The following is a 24,742-nucleotide window of genomic DNA, read 5'->3' on the forward strand; positions in this document are numbered from 1 at the left end:
CCAACAGATGTTGCTGTTTCAGGCCAGGCTGTGCGCTTTCCCTTCCAGCAGCGATGCTAAGTCACGCGGATGCAGTCAGGGTGTGGCCCAGCCACACAGTGAGGACCATTTGATCCAATTTGGGTTCTTTGTGATGGGAGTGGGGTGGGGGGAATTCAAATTTCTGTCAGGTGTTGCTGGTTTTCTTCCAAATTGAAAAGACAAATTAATCAACATGGATGCCAGCTCATAACCGTACCCTTGGGGACTCTTCATCTGAGGAAGAAAGCCCCAAACAGCCACCCTGACTCCTGCCTGGCCCACCTGCAGCCATCATCCTGGGCGCATCTTTGCTCAGATATAGGTGTTTGCAGGACTGCCCCTGAGTTCTTTCCATGTTATACTAGTAAGGATTTTGCTGCACAGAGGAAATCCCGGTGGAGAGTGGCTAAGAGCAAGGGCTCTGAAGTGAGCTGATCTAGGTTTCAAGTCCTATTCTGAGTGACCTTGGGTAACCATGTGTTTCTGATGTTTTGACATGTGGAGCCTTGCTGACCCTGGCGAGACTGCCCATTCCAGGGCTAGCCAATTCCTAGAGATAATAAAGGACTCACTTGTAGGCGTGTCCTTCACTTGCAAACCAACTAATCCAGAGCCTGCCCTCCAACCCCTGCTTTATGGAGCTCTCACACTCTCAGCTACTGTCCCCCTGCCCTCATCACCCAGGGCCAGGTACCAGACAACCAGGGACACTGCTATGCCCCAGAGCCCACTGAAATTATCCAAACCAGCCAGTCCTAAGCCTGCCCTCCTGTGGAGAGCACAATAAAGGCTCTTGTCCACATTTCCCCCCTTCCTTTCCCTCCTGACCAATGCTGCTGCTTCCCCGAGCTGCCCTGTGTGACGTGGCAGGTCCCCCTTCTTGGCAACTGTAACAGACTATCTTTTGAATGGCAATCATATCCTAATCTATTGGCCTCACTATCTCTGAATAATAATAAAACCTACATTTTAAAACAGTTCCTTAACCATCTGGTCCTTAATTTCCTCATCTTTAAATGGGGATAAAAATAGTACTTGCCTCGTAGGGTTCTAATTAGGCTCAAACAAGTTAATAACTGTAAATGCTGAAGACACAGGCCAGCACATGTTATGTGCTCGCTGAATGTTGGTGACGACAATTACAGCCAATAGTCTAATCGCTGTGAGATCACTGTAGAAAGAGTGTAATTCTGAGGTCAGGGGTTCAATTCCTGACTCCAACACTCCCTAGCAGGGTGACCCGGTTACTCAAGCTTTAGGGCCTTGGTTTGCTTCCAGGGAAAATGGAGATCAACACCGTTACCCGAGCCGTATCGCTGAGAGGAGTAAGTCCGGGAGGAAGCTGGATGCTGGCACATGGGCCAGCTCCGAAAAGCCACTGCTAGACTGGGAACAGAACGTTCTTCGCAAATCTGAAAGAACAGGTTTCCAGTCCAAAGTATCGATTGAGAGCTTATTTTGATCTCAGCCTGCAAGGAGAACTGTTGATCTTCATTTCATCACTGGGCCTGAGTTTTGCCAGTTGAGATTTCAGGAAGCCAGGCTGCAGGTGAGCAGTAACCATCCACTCAGCGCCCGGTCAGTATAAAGGCTCTCATCTTCTAGAAGAGGGATCAGCGTGCCAGCTCCACAAGCACTGGGCCTGGGTTCCAATCCTGCCTCTCCCACACTCACTGATGGTGCCACCCGGCAGAAGTGACTCAGAAACTCTAAACTCAGAGTACAGCATGGGGCCCTGCAGGCACCCAGCCTCCTGCCCCGTATGTGAAACTGGAGGGACTGGGGGTGCTTAGCCCGAAAGGGAAAAGACACAAAAATGAGCAAACAAACATGTATGCACCTGCTATGTCCTAAGCACTGTTCTGGGGAATCAGAGAGAACAAGATGAGCCCAGTTTCTGCTCCATGGAGATGACATTGTAGCCGGGTGGGAGGGAGACAGGCAATCACGAAACAAGTAAAACCTATACAAACTTCGCATTATGACAAGAGCTATGGAGAAAAGAAAACTGGGTTCCAAAAGACAGTGATGATTTGGCACGGTGAGATTAGGGCGGAGGCTGGCTAGGGGGTGGCTTAGGCTGGGACCCGGGCTAAGTGCGGGGGCGGGGGGGGGGGTGTCACACTGTCCTTCCCTGCCCAGCCTCCAGCAAGACGGGGAGACCGGAAGGCCCCAGGAGAGCGGGAAAAACCCCTCAGAGCTGTTTTAATTGAAAGATCCCTCCTTCCCCGTGTGCTCTGTAGGCAGCAGGGGCTTTGAATTAAACATGAGCAGTGATTTATTTATCAGGCCTTTGAAAAGTCTCTCTCTGTCTGTGATTCAGTGCACTTCTCCCGTTAACCCTTCCTGGCCTCTGACCAGGGACCGCTGAGAGCAACACATGCCTTGTCCATCTGCGGAAAGCGTGTGCTGGGGCGGGGAGGGGAGCAAGATGGTAATTTTATGTTTTGTGTATTTGGCCACAATGAAAAAATTGGAGAAAGAATCCCAGGCGAGGGTGTGCCTGTTTCCTGTGGAGACCACAAGTGACCTAAGGGGCATGTCCTCCCTCAGTTCCAATCTCCAGCTGCCATCCCACCTGAGGACCGGTGTCAGGGCCAGAAGCTGAATGGGACCAGGTGAGGCTCTAGCCTCAAACAGGGCTCTTGGGGGCCTGGGTGTGAGTCACGGCATCCACCCCACATATCCTGCCCGACCCTGGTGCCCTAGGCCACCAGAAAGCTCAGATGGGAGCCAGGGTCCGGGGGCAGCAGGGGACACTTGTCACCCAGTGGTGGACTCCTCCCCAAGGAGCAAGAGCCAGTCCCAAGGCCCCACCTTGAGTGGTGAGAGGGACAGTTTCATACCTGAGAGGCGGTGGGGACGTCCTCGTTGATGGAGGCCTTCGGGACACTCGTGTTTACGTCCCTGCAGCTCCTTGCACGCCGGGACCCCGCGTCAGCACTGGCCTAGAGTCACAGACCTGCTCGTCCCGTCTGTGGAAGCAGTTGAACCAAAGGGTTGTACTGGTCAGAGCTGTTTGAGTTGTAAGGAATGGAAACCTCACTCACACGTCCTTAAACCCAAAGGGTCTTCATTAGCTCACACCTGCAAATTTCCCAGAGGGTGGGCTTCCACGCTGGGTGCAAAGTCCCCAGAGGGTGGGCTTCCACACTGGGTGCAGTTCAGCTATTTGGCAACACCACGGCCCGGGGTTTTTCGGTCTCCTTGCCGGTATTGGCTTCACTCAGGGGTGCCTTCCCTACAGATGGGGCATCAGGCCGGGGAACTTGGGGCAGCGTAGTAAGCTTCCTGCAGCCCAGGAAGGTGGTCACTCTCCGAGTCCTTGCTGTGGGTTGGCCCCCTCTCCCCGCATAGTATATCAGCCCCGGGAGGACAGGCGTCTGGTCTGGGGGGCCCGCTGCCTGGAAGGGTGGCTGGTGCAGAGAAGGAGCCCAAGAAGCTTGGGTGGAAGAGCCAGTGGTGGCCCTTTATTTCTCTTTCTTGTGTGCAGGCAGCTCTAGGACAAAGGAGTATGGGAGCTGGTGGGGGCTCCTGACTGCAGCTGCCCTGCCAGGGCGTGGGCATGGCATGATGCATTCCCAGAGCCCCCTGGGGCCCCACTGGGCCCTCTAATTCTGTTACCTGCCTGGCGTCTCTGTGCTCTGACCTCCAGGAGGCCACTCCTACCCTTTACCCCTAAACATTTCCCACCTGGCACAGCATCGATTGGGAGCCAGATGGCTCCACGGCACAGCCAGGCACGGCTGGACAATTTGATTAACTTGCTTAATGAACTCTGAATTCACTCCATTTTTTTTTCCATGACAACTATATTTTCTCCCTAAAATTGTTATTGATTCCTCGTATGTGGAGACGTAGGTGTAACAGGAAAGAGTGTTCTGTACGTGGCAGACAAGGTACCAAGTTAGGGGGGTGGAGAGAGGCAGAGGTGGTGAAGGGATGATGCCTTGGTGTGCATCTCTGGCCAAATGGTGGTCAGATGGCCTCTTCATAAGACTGTCGTGGACCTGGCCATAAATTCTAGATTCGAGAAACAAGTTGAGGGGTGAGTAGAGTTGCCAGATTTAGCAAATAAAAAGAAATCTGAATTTCAGATGAGCAATGACTTTTTTTTAGTGTAAGTCTATCCCATGCCATGTTTGGGATATACTTATACTAAAAATTTATTTGTTATCTGAAATTCACATTTTATTAGATGTCGTATATTTTATTTGTCAACCCTAAGAGTGTGAGATGTTGTGTCCTCAGCTGCCAAAAGCTGGACTGAGGCCCACAGAGCCCCCCAGACCTGGCTCAAGCAAAGATTTTCATATGCAGTGAGACCCATCAATGGCCTTCTTAACTGTCTTTCCTTCTTCCTATCCACTCCATCCTTTGATGCAGGGGGCTCAGCTCTTCCTCCCTGGTGAGTTCCACAAATCAAGTCCCCACCTGGGGTCCCACCTCTAAGCCAGGTGTCGAGGGGAGTGACAGCTGCTATTATTGAAAGAGGCTACTCTGCCAGGCAACCCAGGCGGCCCTCGGCGCGTGAATTAAACCTGCACATTTCCGCGATGCTGTCGCTCCCATTCGTCAGGTAAGGAAACAGGGCTCTGAGAGGGGAAGGGGCTCATCTATGGAAACTGACAGAGCAGGACTCGAGCCCGGCCCCTGGACACAGAGGTCATGTCCAGAGGCTCCCCATGGAGAGTAGTGTCCAAGCTGTGACGGGTCAGGGAAGGAGGGGGCCCGAGGGGGGAGGCAGTGGGTCAGGGTGCCGACCCTTTGGCTAAGGATATTCCCGGAGTGGAGGCTGAGGCACTGAGAGGGACTCAGGGCCCGTCTGTGTTAGTTTCCTGGAGCTGCCAGAACAAACACCACTGGGCAGCTTAAAACAACAGCAAGTTACTCTCTCACAGTTCTGGAGCCCAGAAGTCCAAAATCAATGTACGGGCAGGGCCAGGCTCCTTCTAAAGGCCCTGGGGAGGCTCCTTCCTGCCTCTTCCAGCTCCTGGAGGCTCTCAGAGGCCCTTGGCGCGCCTTGGCTTGTGGCTGCATCACTTCAATCTCTGCCTCTGTCGTCACATGGCCTTCTCTTTTGTGAGTCTGTGTCTTTTCGTCTTCTTATAAAGACACCAGTCACTGGATACAGGGCCCACCCTAATCCAGGATAACCAATTACACCTACAATGACCTGTAACTAAAGTCACATACTGAGAGACCAGGTAGGCATAAATTGGGGGGTGATACTGTTCAACCTAGCAGACCATGCAAACATGTGCGGGCAGGTGGCATGACATCACCCTCCTTCCTGAAATGCCTGGGTGCTTGTTTCCAGGACTCCGTGTTTTCCTCCTGTCACCAGCGGCTCCTGTTCGGTTCCTCCACTCTCCTGACCTCTAACCTGGGAGTGTCCAGGACCCAGGGCCACTGTCTACTCCCTCGGTGGTCTGCGGCTTCCTATCCCCAACCTGACTCTCCCCATTTCTGGACTCAGATGCAGCTTGCGCACAGCTCCACCTGATGTCTACAAACACCTTCAGCTGCAGTGCCAACACCCAACCACAGCACGTCCCCATGCCCACTGTCCCTAGTGCTCCTCAGCAAGTGGCATCACTATGCCCAGGCTCTGGCCCAAACCTGAGGCATCCTCACGCCCTCCTCCTCTTCACCCACAGCCAAGCTGCTGGGAAACCCTGGCAACTCCACTTTCAGAATCAGTCCCGAATCCAAGCCCGTGTCTCCGCCTCCACTGCCTCCACCCTGGGCTCAGCCACCGTTATCTCCCTCCTGAATGGCTAGAGCAGGTCGTTAGTTCTCCTTTTTCTGTCTGTTCCCCTCTAATTTATCCCCCCAGCAGCCAGGGCTCCTGTTTAAACCTAAGTCTGATGATCTTGTTGTCTCGACCCTCCAGGGGCTTCTCACACAACTGGAATGAAATCCAAAGTCCTTTAGTGGGTCATCGAGGCCCCATCGAGGTCATCGAGAAACTTTGGCCCTGGGGGCCTCTCCTGCCCCATGTTTCATCACCTCCTGCTTCCTGCCACATGAGTCTTTTCTACTCTGTGTTACTCTGACAACGTCTCATCCCAGGGATGTGGCACGTGCTGTTCCCTCTGCCTACATATCCTGTTAGTTCTGTGCCTCTGGAGAATGCCGTCTAGTACTGTCACCACCTGACGCTGCATATATTTTACTATATGTATTATAAATAGATGATAGATAGATGATACATACATACATACATACATACATACATACACACACACACACATACATACTGTATAGCTCCATTGTGTGCTGGACTTTGAAAATGGCCGGATCTCAGCCAGGGTGCTTCGTGGTGCAGGAGACCAGACACTCGACAACAGACGGCTCCCACAGGTCTGTTCAGGGCCATCCACAGGAGCAGGTCAGCATCTGTCTGGAGAGGGTCCCGCTGTGGAAGCAGGAGGGCAGCCACTGGCCCGTCCTTCCCTCCTCACACCACACGGCCCAGAAGACAGTCTTCTCCCAGCGCTCTCAGAAGAGCCAGGAAGGTGCCCCTGGCACTGCCCCTCTTGATCAGGATGGGGTCACAGGCCCGTTCTGAGACCAGTCCCTTAGGCCCGAGTTACTGAACTGTGGTTGGTGGGTGTCTTCGTCTGCTCGGGCTGACAAAGTACCACAGACCGAGTGACTTGAATTTGTTCTCATAATTTATTTTCTCATAATTCTGGAAGCTGGAAGCTCGAGATTAAGGTGTCAGCAGGGTTGGTTTCCTCCAAGGCCTCTTTCCTTGGTTTGTAGATGGCGTCTTCTCCGGTGTCTCCTCTCTGCAGGTCTGTGTCCTGACCACCAGTCCTACTGGGTCAGGAGCCACCCTGATGGCTTCATTTTAACTTAATTACTCTCTAAAGACACTGTCTTCAAATACAGTCCCATTCTGAAGGACTAGGCGTGATGGCTTCAGCGTATAAATTTGGAGGGGAACACATAGCAGTGGGGTTACCCTAAACTGGTTTAGAACAGCCAGGGCCTACCCTGGAGAGGGGTGTGAGCTCAGTGCCCCCCCAGACACAGTGGAGAATGGGGAGTTAAGAATGTTGGGGACCCCAGTATTCAGCACATACTCTGTTAACTGCAATGTGGTCAGGGACGCTTCCTGGAGGGGGGCTGAGTCTGAGGATGGGCAGAATTTAGAGAGATGGGGAAGAAAGGGCATTGTCATGGGGCCACAGCTGGAGCAGGGCCAGGCATTTTGGGACATTTCTGGGACCGCCCCGGAAGCCTAGCACACAGCAGGCATTGAATAATTGTACAGCTGGCAACTGCACCCACATTAACAGGAGGGGGACCACAGCCCCTGCATTCTTCCTGCTGAGTCAAGTTGTTCCCCCCGCCCTTTTACAATTCATCGCCCACATCCACCCAATGGAATCACCTAGAAACAGCCGGGCTCAAAGAAAAGATGTTAAAATTTCCATGTTAATGTAGAAAACACGATTTACATTCCAGTTGGGTGGTGTCTGTCTCATTTTTCCCTTTGCTTCCAGCTAATTGGAATTTAATATTTGGTCCTCCTGCAATTTATCTGGGGTTGATTATGAATCTAGAGGGATGCAGACCAGTGGAGATGGAAATGGGGGAACTCTCCTATGAATAAAAAGCTACATGACCTGGGTCTGAAATTGTACCTGGGTCTCAAAGATGACCCGGGCCTTGGTTTCCGGTCTCAAAATATAACAGCCATTTCATTGGGCCCAGCAGATACCCCCCGACCTAGAAAGCATCAGCCTGTCTGTCCCCGTCTCCTTCATTCAGTTTTTCTACAGATACATATGTGAGAATTGGGTGCTGCTGTGGGGTTGGGTGCAGACTGAATGACAGAGACCCAGTCCTGGCTTCTCAGAGCTTTCAGCCCCACGGGAGATAGAAAATGAACAAGTCATCAAGAAATACGAAGGGATGGGTGGTGGAAAGCCATCTGTGCTCTGGAGAAGGTAAAGCAGGGGAGGGGAGGGAAAGGGGAGGGCCTCTCTGGGGCATGTCATTTGAGCAGACTCCTGGGTGGTGGAGATGGGAGGGCTCTTTGCATCTTCCAGGTTCTTGGGTGATTATTGAATTCATTTCTGGGCTCCAAGGAGGGTGAGTGAAGCGAGTACACAGGCAAGAAACGAGGTGCTCAGGAAGCCATAGGGAAGGTGACTGCTGCCTAAGGCTTGGCCCATAAACCATAAAGAAACAGCAAGAAACCAAGCCGAGCTGGTGAGCATGACAGACCACGCACGGGACCGGGACTATCTACAGAGTGACGGGCAGCTTCAGAGAGAAGCTCCAAGGATAAGAGTCCAGGGTGTCCATCCCACGCCAGCCGGCCTTCCTGCTCTGCAGAGTGCCTCTGGGATTTTGCCACCCTTGGGGAAGGTAGGGTAGAGGGTCCACCTGGTGCTCGGCTGGATCTCCTCCTGGCTCTTCTCCTGGTACTTGGTCTGGTCGCCAAGTCTCTATGCCTGGCCCAGGAAGTGTGTCCCTGTTGTGGGCTTGGTCTTTTTTCTGCATTCCTTTCTCCAACCTAAGTCATTCTAGGTTCTGGGTTTGTGTTCTGCATAACACCTGTATCGCTTCCACACACTAAGAATCACTGTGTGTGGTACTGGGGGAGCCCTTTCCTTGGAGGTAGCCCACTTCCAGGGTGACCCCCACTGATCTCTGCCTGGAAGCACAGACTTGACCACACCCCTCCCACTTACTGGGCCAGGGTTGGTCTGTGCAACCTGTAGAAGACAGCACACGTGGTGGCATGTCGCGTCCCAGGTTGTGACAAGAGAGAACCTGTGTTCTCAGATCACTTGCTGTGGAAAGTCAGCTGCTGTGTCAGAGCCGCCTTTTGGAGAGGCCTGCGTGGGAAAAGCTGAGGCCTCCTGCCAACAGCCACGTGAGGAAGCCGTCTCGGAACCTGCATCAGCCCTCAGAGACTGCAGCCCCGGCCAGCCCCTTCCTACGACTTCGTGGAATACCTTGAGCCAGAACCACCCAGCTTCTATTGGATTCCTGTCCCACAGAAGCTGGGAGGTGATAAGTGCTTGTTGTCTTCAGCAACTACATTTTGGAGTAATTTGTTACATGGAAGCAGATAAGTAATATGATCATCTCAGCTCTTTCAGTCCTTGGAAGGGCTCCAGGCTGTGCGTTATTGGTCTTCCGTTATATAAACAGGAAGCTGTAGCTCAGGCACATCTCTGGCCTGCGTCACCCAGAGGAATTGTGCAGAGAAGTGCAACGTGGACATTTGTATGTTATAACCAGACCCGTGAGCGCTCCATCGACCTACAACCACACTTTCCTACTCAGAACCCAAGTCCTCAGCTGAAGGTTTTACTCTCAGAATAAGCCCCGGAGGGCTAATGGCCCTGATTCTATCGACGTAAACTAAAACTTGTCCAGGGTCCCATAGCGGGGAAGGGGAATGCCTGACCAGAACTCAGTACCCTGCGCTCACTGGCAGCTGGGCCCCAGCTACCCTCGGAGGGACCTCTTCAGAGCAGGAAGGAACTGCATGGCCTCTGGCTCTTCTCCCCCCATCCAGGACTATGGGGCCTGGTGAAACCCTGGAGCCCATCCTCCACCGCCCTCTACCCCTCGGCCAGCAAAGGGCTCGCAGCCTTGAGCGATCGGACACTGTCACCTTCAGGATTGAGATTTCAAGAAGCACCTGTTTACTCTGGGTCTTGAATTTTAAAGAGGTTTAAAGTCCAACTTGGGCCCTCAGGTACTGGGATGCCCGTAACCATGGCAGCAGCTCACTGAGCAACAGCAAATATTTGTTGAAGGAGATAGAGCCAGGGAGGGAGGCAAAGAGACCCAAGGATGTGGAAACAGGGCTCTGCCCTGGGCACCCACAGATGGCCAAGGGCTGTTCTGGGTTCCCAAGGGGCACTCAGATACCTCCAGAGTAATAACATCTCTACTTGGCCTATACTTGGGGGCACATGTCCCACTTCATGCCCCCTTCTCTGGTCTCTGTGTGAAATATGCCCTCAGGACAGCATGGCCAGGGCCAGATACTGGGTGGGCCTCTTCTGCACTAGTAAGTCCCTTCTTTATATTGAGACTCAGTTTCCTCATCTGTTAAATGGGAACAACAAGCCTGCCTGCCTTTTCAGGGCTGTTTTAAATGAATTCCAGGCCCCTGGAGCATCCTCATGAGGGATTGTTGTAAAGACCCCAAGACTGGGTTCTAGGACAAGGGATGTCAAGAACTCCAGGCCACTCTCAAAATGGCCCAGAGAGGGAAGGTGGCTTACTCAAGGTCACACAGCAAGTACAACTGGGCCCAGAACCCAGCCACCCAGCCCTTCTGTCATCTCAGGCCACAAGGCCTCCCTGAGCAGCTGTCACCAGCTGAGGGGTTGTGATTCACGGTCAGGGTGTACTTCCCTGTGGACATGCTCAGGGCTTGGCCACAGTCTGGGTCAGGGCCCGGGTGGACCAGGCATGTGGACAGGATTTGCCAAGTGTGTCCCAGCAGAGAAGTTAGGGAAGCAGAGCCTGTCACCCTGAGCTGACAGGGAGGAGCACAGCATTCTTGCAGAAGCCTGGGGAAGGGACACTGGGCTCTCCTTGGGGGCCGTCCTCAGGTTAACTGGCCCATGTACACAGCTTGATTTGTAAATAGGCCAAAAGCTGCATTTATTTTTACATTACATGCTAGGGAATAAAAAAGATTAGATCCTACTATTGAGAGAATAATGTATGTAGAGCAAACATGCAGAATATACTGCTAAGGGGCTTGGGGTTGAGTGTTAGCTTTTTTAGGACTCTCGGGCTTCAGCTTCCCCACACGTAAACAGGGGGTGGTCTTGGTGTCCACCTGCCCTCACCCAGCTGGGCGTGAGTCTGAGCGTTCTCAGGAGACCCTCTGCTGAAAGTCTCGCCACCATCTCCACTCAGTCTCTTCTATCTGCTGGAAGCACAAATATATTTATTTATTCCATTTTCCTATTTCTTGCACTAGAAACTCCCAAAATAGTTCAGGAGATGGGGCTGTGAGAAGTCCCCATGAGAAGGCTCCTCTCCTGGAGCCCGAAGGCAGCTCTGCCGCCCACTGGGTGGGAGTCCCTGAGCTCACCCTCACAGCACAGACCCGCTCTGGGTCCAGGTCTATCTGACCCTTCTAGTTACAAACTTGGCCCTGCCATACCTGGAGTCCTCTGCTCTGCCAGCGGTCCTAGCTTCTAATGGGTGGCTCGGGAACCAGCTGACGTGTTGCCCTGGAGTAAATGAAGGCTGTGTCCACAGCAACGGAGCTGGCCCTGGTCCTGGGAGACAGCTCCCTGCAGAGAAGGTGCTAGGTGTGGCCATGTCTCCAGGGACCTTTCAGCCATACCTGGCCGGCTCAGAACAGGCAAGGGCTACAGGGCCTCGTGGAGCACGTGTGCAAAGGAAGGACATTGAAGACCTCCTCCTGGTCAGGCCCATTGTCCTCTGGGCAGACAGCTGAGTTATTCCACTGTCCCTGGACAGACAGGCAAACACAGAGTCAAAGAGGGCAGACAGACCACACTTCTCCCCACACTGGAAGCTCCTGAGGACTGGTAGAATAGGGCTCTTGAAACCAGGCCCAGAATTGATACAGATGATAAAATAAAGAGACAAGGACATTAAAACAATTATTATAACCGATATGTTGGAAACGTTTTTCTGCTCCATTTGTACAAAATGTTAAGTGAGACATTCTGAAATAATAAAAATATGTATATTGGTCTGTGGCCCCAGTTCCTGACACAGAGCTCCTAAAACCCTTGCAATTTCCTGAGTAATAGGAACATCTGACACACAGCTCCTAAATCTTTTAGAATTTCCTGGGTGATAAAGCATTTTTTGTTTTAATGAGGTAACTCTTGATGGCCTCCTGCACGGAGACTGGTCACCAGAAAGACCAAACCATGATTAGAAGCCTGGGACTTTCAGTCCCACCCCACGCCCATTCTCTGGAGAGGAAAGAAGGGCTGGAAATGGAGTTAATAATTAGTCATACCTATGTGATGAAACCTCCGTAAAAATCCCAAAAGTATGAGGTTCAGAGAGCTTCTGAGTTGAATACATCCATGTGCAGGATGGTAGTGTACCGCAACTCCATAGGGACAGAGATTACTGAGCTTGGGATCCTTCCAGACCTCGCCTTCGGTATCTCTCCATCTGGCTGTTCATCTGTATCCTTTATAATAAACCAGTAAATGTGTTTCCTTGAATTCTGTGAGCCATTTGAGCAAATTATGGAACCCAAAGATGGGGTCCTAGGAACCTCAATGTATAGCCCGCCATTCAGAAGTACAGGGGACAACCCTCGATTTATGATTGTTATCTGAAGTAGGGCCAGTCTTGTGGGACTGAGCCATTACCTTGTGGGATCTGATGCTAACTCCAGGCAGATAGTGTTAAGAAATTGTAGGCTACCCAGCTCATGTCAGAGCACTGGTCAGTGTGGGGAAACCCATGCATCTGGTGTCAGAAGTATTCAGTGTGATAGTAAAAGAAAACAGTGAGTTTTTCCTGGACGGGCATGAAGACCCCAAAACTCCTATACTGAACTTTTAGGTGTAAAAAATATATGGGATAAAATTAATGGCAGATTAGGAACTGTAAAAGGAAACATTAGTGAACTTGAAGACATAGCAATATGAAGTATCTAAAATGAAATAGAAAAATAAATAAATAAAACGGGAATCAATGAACTATGAAACAATTTCATGTGGTTTAATAAACATTAATTTTAGAGGACAAAAGCAAAAAAATATTTGACGAAATAAAGGCTGAAACATTTCCAAATGCAAGAAATTAAGAAACTACACCAAAGTACATCATAATCAAATTTCTCAAAACAAGTGACAAAGACACAGTGTTAGAGCAACAGAGGAAAAAAACACATTATGTTTAGAGGAACAAAAATAAAGATGACAGAAGAACTCTTGTTGGAAACAACACTCATGAAAAGACAGTGAAACAGCATCTTTAAAATCCTAAAAGATAAAGAAAGCTGTCAGTCTAGAATTCCCCACCCAGTAAAAATATCATTAGAAAATGAAGGTGAAATAAACATGTTTCCAGACATACAAAAGCTGAAAGAATTTATCACCAACAGCTCTACACTACAAGAAATGTTAAAAGAAATCCTTTGCCCAGGAGAAAAATGATACCAAATAGAAATAAAAGAATGAAAACAAAACAATGAAAAGAATTGGAAATAACTAACTGGGTATATAACCAGGCTGTTTTCATGTTCTGCTTAACACTAATGATATTCAGTTCCTGCCAAGTCATAATGCACAAGATTGAAAATGAACTTCAGGAAACTTAGTCACCCACTGAGCTTGGCTTTAGAGGTTACAGCTTCCACTATGGCCTCAGCATCAAGTACACCAGCACACAGTGTCATGTGTACCCAAGATTGGACTCTGCAGCTACTGAGATGGAGTAAAGAAACAAAAATGGAAAGTGGTGGAGAGGGGGGAGTACCTAGCATTTGTGGAGATGGGGTGACTATTAACACACCTGCCGGGGCCAGGTGGGTACACAGAGGTGGCACTGAGAGGGTGCAGTGGTACTAGGGTCCTCTGAGCCAAACCGGAAGGCAGGGGTGGGTGGGAGTGGGCAGTGAAAGGGGCAGGACCTTGGGCACCCGAGGCTGGCTTTGATCTGGCTCTGCCCTTCACTGCTATGTGATCCCAAAGTCACTGCTTAACTGCTCTGTGTATTCACCTGTAAACTTGGATTGGCTCCTACAGGGGGTTGTTAGAAGCACTGAATGAGATATATGGCAGGGTACACAGAGTAGGTGCTGAATGGGCATCAAGCCTGGGACAGGGAGCTGAGGGTCATCTAGCTGAGCTCAGTTCCTGGTTGAGAAGACAGGGATTGGCTGGGGACATGGAGGCTAGAGGGAGGAGGGAAGGGTACAGTCCTTCAAGCATCCTTGGGTCCACCAGATGCCGGCCCCAGCTGTGCCCACTGCAGCCAGGCCCAGGCTAACCAGAGCGGCCATCATTCTGCTGGGGGATGTGGGGGGTTGCAAAGCCTCACCCCTCCCTGCCCTCGACCCCAGACACAAAGAAAATAAATGCCAAGGCATCTTCCAGTGCACTTTAATCAAAATTCCATCAGAAGAGTTCTTGTAGCATACAGTGTCAAGATGGGCATGTCAACTTGGTCCTACAAATGGAATTTCCACAGATTTGCACTTCAAACATGTATGAAAAATAAAATATATAATATTTAGCTTTATAAATTTCCCCACTTAATCACTTTATCTTTAAAATAAACTACTACAACCTCTGTCCAATAAATAAAGCAGCCTGGAGTCACTAAGAATGCATCAGCCAAATGACATCCACTTCCTGAAAGAGTTCTGGGGAAATACTTGCCAGTCAAATGCTTACAGGAATCAACGAATTAAAAACTAGCAAACTCCTCACAGTGAGGTGAGACATCAAAAATGGGAGCCTGTGAATGGCTGTTCTTTCCTGGTGAGAAAAAGAAATTCCCCCAACCACACCAAAAGGTTGTAAAAGCTGCAACTGAACTTTTGGCACCAGTGGAGACAAGAGGCCTTTCAGAGCCATTCTCAGTGACAAAGCAGTGGTCTGAGGGAGAGGTGACAGAGGGGAAGTGATGACTGCACGGCCCTTCTCCATTCCGTTCCCCCTCGCAGCCCCCTCCCGGAGCCACAGATGCCCTCTACACACACATTGGAGACGGCAGGGCATTGTCTGGGCAGCCTGCCTTCCTCCTCGTTTAAAATTTCCTTGGACAGACTCAAGCATAAAGAACACCAAGAGAAAGGCCCTTCTAAGGGGCAGGGGTGGGTGGGGGTGGGGCTGCTTTGCTGCGTGCTCAGTGGACAGCAGGATGTACTCAACACACAAGGGACACGGCCACTCCAATGGGATGGCTGCACAGCCTGTAAAGGGGACGGACAGAAGGCGCACACAAGACACCAAGGATCCAAGGGGTGGACAGGCTGGAGGGCCCTAGCATTCACAGGGGTTCTGAACAGGGGCTTGAAGGACGACAATCCCCACAGCAGCAAGTCAGGTATGGGCCTGCCTGTGGCTCAGGGCTTTTCCCAGGGGATTCTGGCCCTACCCCCGCCCCCCAAAAGAACACAATCTTGGTAAGGAACAAATAAGCCGGTGACAAACGCCTCACAGAGCCTCAGTCTTTGGGGGCCCCCGCCACTTCTGGCAGGAGGCTTATTCACAGTTGAACTGGGGCAGTCAGTGGACCCTCAGCCTCCCAGACAGAGGAGAAGGTGGCTACAAGTCAAGGAGGCGCTCCTCACAGGTCTCCACAGGCCACTTCGACGCCCCCCCAAACACGTCAACATTGTTGTCCACCCAGGGGATGACGTTGCCTGGCATGTTTGTGGAGCAGTTGGCGATGTTGGCAATTTCTTGGGCACGAAGGACGCGGTCCCATATGTTGAACTGGCTGAGCTCCCCCACAAATGCCTGCGTGGCGTCAAACCTGCCCCCAACGATGTCCTGGGGAGGGGACAGAAGTGTGTCAGTACAGGTTCAGGAGCTAATTCTCCTGGAACATGAACAGCTTCGGGGGAAGGATGCCAGCTTGGGAGGGAGCCGGAGGCGAGGCATGGGGGCACTTTCCTGACTCCCCCAACTCTGGCCGCACTCCCTGACCACTGATTTCGGTGGGTTCTAGAGAGGTCTTTACTCCAACCATCTAGTTTACAGAGTGGAACCCGAGGCTAAGGTGGGGAGATACTTGCCCAAAGTCCCAAAGCGAGGACTAGACCAAGGTCTCCTGGCTCTCAGACCCTCCTGGGGGAGACGTAACAAGGAAGGGAGGAGGGCGTGGGCCAAGGAGGAGCCGGACTCAGAACCCCAGCACCTGCTGTCTATTCTCTCGCTGTCCATCAGCAAACTTCAAACACGGTTTGAAATGTCAACTCTGACGTGCCCAAGAGCAGAAGGCCAACTCAGATCCCCTCTCCCTGGTGTCGAGTTTCTGGGGGGCAGCCTCTGAGGCCTCGCTTTCCTCCCATCCCCCCCACAGGGCTGAGCACTCCACAGACCCTGAGGCAGCAGCTCCTGGAAGACGCCATACCAGCCCCCGGCATCTTGCTTCAGTACGGAGCCTGGCAGAGACCAAACAGCCAGAGATGACCCGGGGTGGCTACATGACCTGACTCAGGGACACTCCTGCTTACCTGTGCTGGACTCCATTCTGGAATCTGTCCGAACCCGCCACCCCAACCTGGTACCCGGCCCTCAGCCCCTTAGGGCACAGACAGGGTGAGCAGAGCTGGGGGGACCTCGCCCATGCCACAGCGTCACATCCACAGGCAGACAGCTGAGCAGGGCGAGCGGCGGCCTGCAGACCTACCCCTGTGCTGCTTGTCTGGCGTGAGCGCTCCCACCTTCCGCTCCCCTGTACCTACCTGCTCCTGTCCAAGGATAAGCACGCCCCCTGGCTTGATGGGGTGCCAGGGGGCCAGGTTCTCCCCAGTGCCGAGCTTCTCCCCGTCCTGGAAGGCCTCCCACAGGCCATCCCGCGTCGTCCAGGTGACGCAGATGTGGTGCCACTTGCCATCACTGACAAACAGGGGCAGCTGTGCGACCTGTGGGTGGCAACATGCGGTGAGGAGCCCTGTGGGTTTCCCAGAAGTCTGACCTGGGGGGACCAAAGGCCCTGGGGCCCACTGCTGCTCCCATCATGTGGAGTCCCCCCGGTTTCCCATTCTCTGCTATGTGTGTAACATGCCTGGCCCACCCACCTCAGAGAGACCCTTGGGCTGGAGATGCTATGTCATCAGACACTCAAGAGAAAAGAGGCAGCCTAGGCACAAGCCCTGGTGCCAGGGTGGCCCTGCTTTCAACTGGACACGCTTGTTCCTGGCTGGGCTGAGGGTCCAGGACACTGTGTCACACAAGCAGATGTAAGAGACAGCCCCCCCCCCCATGCTGGTCCTGAACACCCCAAAGGACAGTAAGGACCCTACAGGGCAAACTTCTCAGGATAATAGTCAGACGAGGTACCTGCACCCCACAGACAAGGCCCCAATGTCCATCGTGGCCCTCAAGGACTGCGTGTGTGGGTAGGTGCCTACAATACATGTGTGTGGGGGCTGGGGGGCACACAGAACTGGAGGGAGGGCATTTCCATCTGGAGCCCGTCCACTAGCGTCGTGTGCGTGCTCGAAGACCAGCTCCCCTGTGAACGGCCTGTTGTTACTGCTGGTGTCCTAGCAACTCCTCACTAACTCACTCCCAGGACTGGCTGCTTCCACACCTCTACACCACGAGGAAAGCACGGCTCTCAACCCTCAGGGCTGTGTCCAAGGGTGTTATTTAGAACAATTAATCCCCGGGGCTCGGGATGTGGTCACCATTGGAAGGAGCCCAGCATGTGGATGACACAGCTCTTCCCGCTTACGCCATTTCCGCCCAGGTCGTTCAGTAAAGACAGAGTGAGGGGCTGGGGGGAGAGGGGTCCCGCTGGGCTCCCACAGCCAGGGAGTGGGTTCAGCTATTCAAAGGCTCAGCTCCAGCAAGGAGGATGTAAGAACACAGCTTTCGCTACGTGGAATCTGACTTCAGAATGAAAGTAACAGCGGCCACTAGAGAGTCCCGTGGACGCCCAGGGCTAATCTCTTGGGGAGACCATGCTCCTGAATGTCAAACCCAGCCTGTCTATTATAAAGGGATAGTTACTCTGGAAAACGTAAGACTGTAGGGACAGGGAACAGATAGATAGTGGTTGCCATGGGCTGGGGCAGGGACAGGAGCTGAGCACAAAAGGGAATGAGGAATCTGGGGGATGATGAAACTCTTCTCTATTCTAATTGTGGTGATGGTTACAGAGCTGTATGCATTTGTCAAAACTGGTCAAACCGTACACTAAAAAGTGTAAATTTCACTGCATGTAAATTATATCTCAACAACCCGCCCTAAAAAAGAGAGGCTCATGAAAAGTATCCTACACTCACACACACACACCCACACACCCTCCTCTGACTAGTGCAGCCCTGGGGAGCAGCCTTCACTGACTGGCCTAAGGGCCAGTGACAATTTAGGCTGGCACGCAGAGATCCCAGCTCATTCTGTTCCTTCCATGACCTCTGGCCTGAACCCTCTGTTGCTTCTTGCAGACTCTCAGCGTGGATCTCCACGAGCTGCAGCTGCCTGCCCCCTGTCCCTTCTCCTTCCCCTTCCCCCCCCCCCACCTAGTCAGGTGCCCAGAGCATGACTGAGCCAGTGCAGAGCCATTCCCATGAGGAGGACAGCCCCACAGCCAGCTGTCAGACTCCCTGCACCTTCCCAACCTTTATCACAACCGTGATGGGGGAGGTGGCGTGCAAGCCAGCCTCACCTTGTCATTGATGAGCAGCTCGATGGGGTTGTTGCCCCATTCTATCAGCACGATCTCATTGGCCTGCCCGGGCACGGCATAAGAGAACGGGGTGCCGATGCCAGGCGAGGCGCTGGATCGCAGCCACAGGCAGATGGTGAAGGCGTACAGTTCGGGCAGCGTCTTCTTGATCTTGCCATACAGGTAGTTTGTGCGGAGGGGGAGGGACACTTTGAACGCATCAGGTGACTTGAATGCACTATTGCCTGGAGGGAGAAGAAAGCCCAGCAGCACCTCAGCCCACAGCTGCTCGCACAGCCGGGTGTGGCTCCCCTGGACCCCCCCACACCCAAGTCGGTCCTTGGAGCACTGGAGCGCCCGCTACCAGGCAGCCACTGTCCAAATTTCCGCAGTAAACAAGCGCGTCCTCACTCTTCAAAGCTTCAAGAAGCAGGTAGGGTCAAGCTAGATTTAGTTTTCTGGTTGAATTAAGCCAGAAAACCCTTCCTCAGCCAGGTCCTGTTATATCCTTGAAATCTTTAGCAAGGGCGGGGCTGGGAACCCACTTGACGGGCATAGAGGAAGGACTTTTACAGGGTCACAGGCACTTGATAGACACTTGTCAAGCCAGTAAGTCCACGTCACTTCTTGCAGGAAAGAGTCACAACTGCCAGGGCAGAGGAATCAAGTGCCCATGTCATGACACTACAACTTAACTCAGAAGTGGCCTTTGGACTAAATCCTTGAGGTGAGCGACTTGGCTCATGATTTGCCATTTCCTTCCCAAGAGAAGATAGCATTTATTGACCATTTCCTGCAGTTTGGGACCAGAGGGAAGCAGAGGAATGCAGAGGTATTCCTCCCCGCTGAAGGTAACAACCTGGCTAGAACCTTGACCCTTTGGGACCCACCCAGGACTGGTGAGAATCTTCCTGGCTATCCCCATGTTAATGGCTCTAAAGTCTCTGAAAGCAACTGGTATTCTTAAACAGGTCTGAGCAATCTTCAATACAATTTTGATTTAAGCTCAAAATTAACATAACAAATAAACACTCAGAAGGCAAGACCCTGTCTCCAGTTAACAGACTTCAAAATTTGCGGGGTGCAACCCAATTCCATGAACTGTCATAGCAAAAGCTTCCCTCTTATTTGGGGACCAGAGGCTGCCAGTGAAGGAGCCTAAATGCCCTCATTCAACAAGTATTTACTAGGTTTCCACAAAAGGCCAGATGGTCTCCATTGCTGTCAAAGACAGGCAGGTTCTCAGGACCCAGAGCCAAACTGTATGTGTCACTCGGGGACTAAATCAGTCCCTTCCTCACCCCTTCTGCAGGACGGAGCTAGAATGAATCAACCTTTCTCCACCGTGACTCCCACCCCCAACTCATTTTCTGTCATAGTAAATAACACATGAGGAAGCTCTTTGGTGCCACGTTTACACCCATCCAAGGAAGACATTCAAAAGAAGGCAGCAGAACCAGCATCACCTTCTCAACCTCCTGGCAACAGGCAATGGAGAAATACTAGACTCTGGGCTCCACATGTAGTATTTACTCGTACTCCTCCCTGCGGATAGTGCAGTCTCACCTGACCCATCCCGACCTCCACGGCAGGGCACCCAACCCCCCCACAGGCTGCAGAGCTGCTGAGCACCTAGGAACGGCTGGGAAGACCAGGTCACCTGAGGGGGCCAAGGGTGGGGCCAGGCCAGGGTCCAAGGCCCCACATTAGGCTTTAGGAAAACTGAGACAGAGAACCAGAAAGCCCCAACTCCTGACTTTACAGGGTGCACAGCTGAGGCACTGAGGCTTGGAGAAGTGAGGTGACTTACTCCAGAGCACATGACTAGTGAATGACAGAGCAGAGGGCAGCAGCCCCTCTTTCCACTACAAACAGCCACTAGTATTTAATCTGCAAATGACCATGTTCTTCTCCAAGGCATGATTATCTAATAAAGAGAAATGCTTTCTATCCTTGCAGGTGGGCAGGCTTGCTGATTTAATAAGCCTCAGTGTTGATAATATCATTAGCTTAGTGACAACAGATAGGTTTAATTAGAGCCGGGAGAGCCAAGGGGCAGACGAGGGGGCCATACCCTGAAAGCTGGTGCCCTCTATTTACATCAAACAGCTTGGAGGTTCAGAAGAAACATAGTTAAAATCAATTAAGGCATTAAAAGGCCTGACCAATACATCAGAGGCTGCAGGTGGCGGAAAGGCCAAGGAGTGGAGCAGCCTAGAGGGAAGGGAAGGGGGGACTGCTGCTTGAATGGTAAGGAGTCATCAGGTGGTTTTCTACACCTAGGATAGGTAGGTTCCGAGACGACTGGGCAGCAGCCTCAGCGCCCATCCCAGCACCCTGGGAGCAGAGTCAGCAGGCAGAGGTCTAGGAGCGACCACTCGCTCACCCAGGTGGCTTCGTCTGGAAATCCGCAAGAGAGCCGTGGAGCTGGCCCCCTCTCTGCCTGCCCGCCTCATGCTCTGAGCCCAGCTTTCTCTATACTGCAGCCAAGAACCGAGACAAGGGGTAGAGGACCCTGCAGGGACGTCAGCCAGAGGGCGACAGAGGAACAAGCAAAGCACTGGGCACTCACCGCGCTCCAGCTCAGTCACCCTCTGCAGCAGCGCGTCCAGGGCGCTCTCCGTCTTCTGCCGGTGAGCCGACGTCTCATTGTGGAGCAGGGACTTCTCTTCCTCCAGTTCTGCTACCTTGCGCAGCAGCTGCCTCTCCAGCTCCCCGAGCCGCTGCTGGAGCACCTCTCGGAAGTCACCGGGCAACGCGGCATTGGACACGTTCCCTCGGAGCTGGTGCTTTGGGGCAGGGGGAAACACGAGGGCGAAGTATTAAGGCCAGTTAAAAAGAAATTGTGACCTGCAGCTCTAATGGCCCCGCCACTCCGGGAGAAGCTTCCAAAACGGGAGTGCTAAATCAATCGTGCCAGTGGCACAAAGGCTAGCATTTCACTGATGCTGTGTGTGCGTGTGTGTTATGAAAAGGATTTCAAAGTCAGACAAGAATTACTTTGCTGCAGTATTTGAAACTTCTGAATTTCATTTTCCCCTATCCGAAAGCTGTTTTGCTCCTCTTACTAAAAAGCCAAAATTTTAAGCAACATCTATCATTCTCAGGTAAAAGCAAAACACAGCTTGAATTTTTTAAAACTTTATCAAATGGCACTCAAAGCTGATGCACTTGCATCTAGACATGAAAACAGCCCCCAAGTCCCAGTATAGCACCGAGGTTGCTTGCAGAGATGTCACTGGAAAACGAGATAAAACATGACTACTCTGAATTCCAGGAATCTTTGCTTTTAGTGCTATTTCTAAATCCTCCCTGCCTACTTGGCTTGCTCCTCTTTCATCAGGCTGGCTCTGGAGGTAGCCTGCCACTGCCCAGGCATGAGTCCTTGGCAAACTATCCATCCCTCTAAATGTTCCAGACTGTAAAATGCAGTTAGTAGGCTCTGCCTCACAGGATTGTGGCAAAGGTTAAAATTAGATAATACACCCAGCTCATACTTAGTGTTCCAAATATGTTAGCTGTTATTAATCATAATGAATCAAGGGATATACAGATCCTGGAAATACTGTATTTTGCCATCATACCACAGGAAAGCCTCAAATAATTCTGCAATAATTACCACCTGTAATTGAAACCAACATTTGCTAGTATGTTAAGTATTTGGTAAACGTGTTGAACAGACACGCCCACACTTCTTAAATAGGGTGGAAAGTAAAGATGGAAATTAAATGAGGATTACTCTCTCAAAGTTCCCAACTGCACACACCTTCCAAGAGAGGACGGAATTAGGTCCTTTCCCCCAAAGCAATCTGGAAGGACACCTTAGAACCGCGCAATTCGCGGACACAACGTCTTTGTAGTCTACCAGGCCTCCTCCAAAGCGCTTCGGGTGTGGCGGGGACCCGCCCGCCCGCGCTCGCGTCGCGTCAAGACCCCAGGCCTCCGCCGGCTCTGGCGCAGCGGGACCTTATTTATAAACGGAAACACGGGACGCCGGGGGCAGCTGACCTCACGCGGCAGCCTCACGTCACCCGGCACAGCCTCCGGGAGCGTGTCGGGCTCCGGGAGACTAGGGGATTTGCAAGAAGAGAGCAGAGGCCGTCCTGGTCCGCCAGCCCGGATCTCGGAAAGTAGTGAATGACCGTGGGCAGTCCTGGCGCGCGAGCATTTAACCCTTCCCTTCCGGCTAAAGGTGGGCGGTGCGAGCCATGTAAGTTCCCTAGCACAACCGAAAACCACCCCTGCGCCCCAAACGCAGCTTTTCCCGCGTCCGAGCGCGCCAGGGCTGCCGTGTCCCGCACAGCCTCGCGGGCAGGACCGCATATCCCACCTCTGCCCGCGCCTCCGAGCGTGCGCCCCAGGACTCCCACGCCCCGCTACCTCGAGGCTCTCCAGGCGGTCCTTGAGGGTCTGCAGCGAGCGGCTGAGCTGCTCCACGACGTGGCCGGGGTCCCGCGGCAGGTCGCCCATGGTGTCCTTGCCAGGGACCGCCCGGCCCGGCGCCTTGCCGCCGGCCAGCCCCTCGCAGCGCGCCAACTTGCCGGTGAGCTCGCGGATGGCCTCACGCTGGGCACCCAGCGTCTCCTTCTGCTGCACGACGGTCTCGCGCAGCTGCAGCACCGCGGCCCGCAGCTCCTCCTCCGGGCTCAGCGCGCCGCCCTGCATGGGCATCGCGGGCAGCGGGCAGCCGGCGCGCGCTGCCTCCGGGGGCAGCGTCGTGCACACGAAGCGGCTGCCGGGCGCCGGGCCGTCCTGGGCCCCGGCGGCCACAGCGAGCGCCACGCAGGCGGCCAGCAGCACCAGCATCCCGCCGTCGCCGCGCTCACTCCAGCATCCGCCGGAGGGCTGGCAGGCGGGCGCCGTCGGGGCGCTCCGCGGGGGCACCTCCGCGGCGCGGCGCGGCGCTCGAGGGCAGCAGGAACTCGAGCGGGACCCGGTGGAGCCTCCAGCCGTCGCGCAGGATCACGCTCCGCCCGGCGCGGCGCTCTGGCCCGGCCCGGCCCGCGCGCCCTTTCTTAAGCTGGGGGGGCGGTGCGTGGGGCGCAGCGCCGCGAGCTCTGATTGGCTTCGTCGGGCGCGCGTCACTTGGGGGCGGGGCAGAGGATGCCTTCTCACAGCACCGCCAGCGCAGGGGCCCAGGGGCCCCCAGAAAGGGAAGGCTGAGGTGAAAAAAATAATGCCTGGGGTGCCCTCGGGAGCTTTGGCCAACGAATCCAGGCGCCCCTGGGACCCAGCAGAGGGCGCAGACGTCGCGGGCTGAGAAGCTGGGAGCCCCCTGATGCCCCGGACCCCTGGCGAGGCTGCTTGGCTTCTGGCGCGGCTGGAGGCCTCAGTTAGCGGTCGCCGCTACGCTGGGGTTCGGGGTGGGGGTGACCCCCACTTCACAAGTGAGGAAGGTGAGGAGAAGCCCCAGGCGAGACTCGAACCCAGGGAGCCACCTGCCGCCGGGGTGGGCCCGCTGCCACCTCGCCCTGAAGGCGGAAAGGAAATGCAGGAGGTTCCCCCAGGACACCTTCTGCGTCCCTGCCCCCCAACCCCGCCTTGGAAAGATTCTCAGGTCCGTGAGGATCAGAAACAGGCTGCAGATGCTGACTGCAGGGAGGGGACGCCACACACAATGCGTCCTACGAGAGGCATGGAGTGGGCCCCGAGTCACAGGGCCACTCACAGAGCTCTCCCGCGTGTCCAGTCACAGCCTAGCAGGAGGTGACCTTATCCAGCAAGACCTGGCGTTGACGGGGTTCATTCAACCGCGATGGTGCCACATAGTAAAACAGTGCCCCAGCCTTGTAAATGGGGTGCTCACATGTCCAGTTTCTCAGTTTGAGATCACTGCCCTCAGATTCTTGGAGAGAACAGATAGAGACAGAAACCCCAAAAGGCAGGAGCAAATTTGTTTCAAAATCTTGTCTGTGGTTCATAAACAAGTTCAAAGAGATTTTGATGCACAGTTACAAACAGAGCTGGTTTACTACTGCGCATTATAAGTGGAAATCCTTATTTTTTTTCTCTGTGCTTTTAAGAACTCCAGTTGCAAGGTCATTAATCGCATTATCCATTATACCAGAAACAATTGGATTTGTCACTTGTGCACAAAAGCTGAGGTTGATTCTGGAAACAAATTGTATCAAAATAAATGAAATTATTATGATAATATAAACTAGACTGCAGTGATTAATCTTCAGAAACCAAATTTTGAACTGCTTTGCACTTCAAACAATAGTTTCTGTTATGTAAATAGTTGTTGGATTTTCAAGGACAATGTTGCTAAATTACAAGAAAAGTACTATTCATGAAAATCTCTTCATGGATAAAAATTAAAGACAGGAAGTCTGGTCTAATTACACCCAAAGCAGAAGACAATGGACGC

General features: G+C 52.9%; 1 protein-coding gene across 1 annotated transcript; it reads right to left on the reverse strand.

Annotated features, from left to right (window-relative positions):
* Window positions 1–12,715: 12,715 nt before the first annotated feature.
* On the reverse strand, window positions 12,716–23,360 carry NPTX2 (neuronal pentraxin 2). The gene is made up of 5 exons (XM_019716496.3): window positions 22,753–23,360; window positions 20,945–21,161; window positions 18,373–18,617; window positions 16,442–16,621; window positions 12,716–15,524 (listed from the first exon to the last, which is right to left on the reverse strand). Exons 1-5 carry the CDS (start codon window positions 23,176–23,178, stop codon window positions 15,297–15,299), a joined length of 1,296 nt encoding a protein of 431 aa, XP_019572055.3. The 5' UTR covers window positions 23,179–23,360; the 3' UTR covers window positions 12,716–15,296.
* Window positions 23,361–24,742: the final 1,382 nt, after the last annotated feature.

The sequence above is a fragment of the Rhinolophus sinicus genome, chromosome 5 (genome assembly GCF_057876585.1).
Source record: "Rhinolophus sinicus isolate RSI-liver-muscle chromosome 5, RSI-T2T, whole genome shotgun sequence".
NCBI lineage: Eukaryota > Metazoa > Chordata > Mammalia > Chiroptera > Rhinolophidae > Rhinolophus > Rhinolophus sinicus.

Coding starts and splice junctions, on each gene's coding strand:
- NPTX2 (XM_019716496.3), bottom strand. CDS start 23,178: ATGCTGGTGCTGCTGGCCGCCTGCGTGGCGCTCGCTGTGGCCGCCGGG. Junction 21,162..22,752: donor ACCGCCTGGAGAGCCTCGAG/GTAGCGGGGCGT, acceptor CCTGCCCCAAAG/CACCAGCTCCGAGGGAACGT. Junction 15,525..16,441: donor TTATCCTTGGACAGGAGCAG/GTAGGTACAGGG, acceptor TCCCCTCCCCAG/GACATCGTTGGGGGCAGGTT.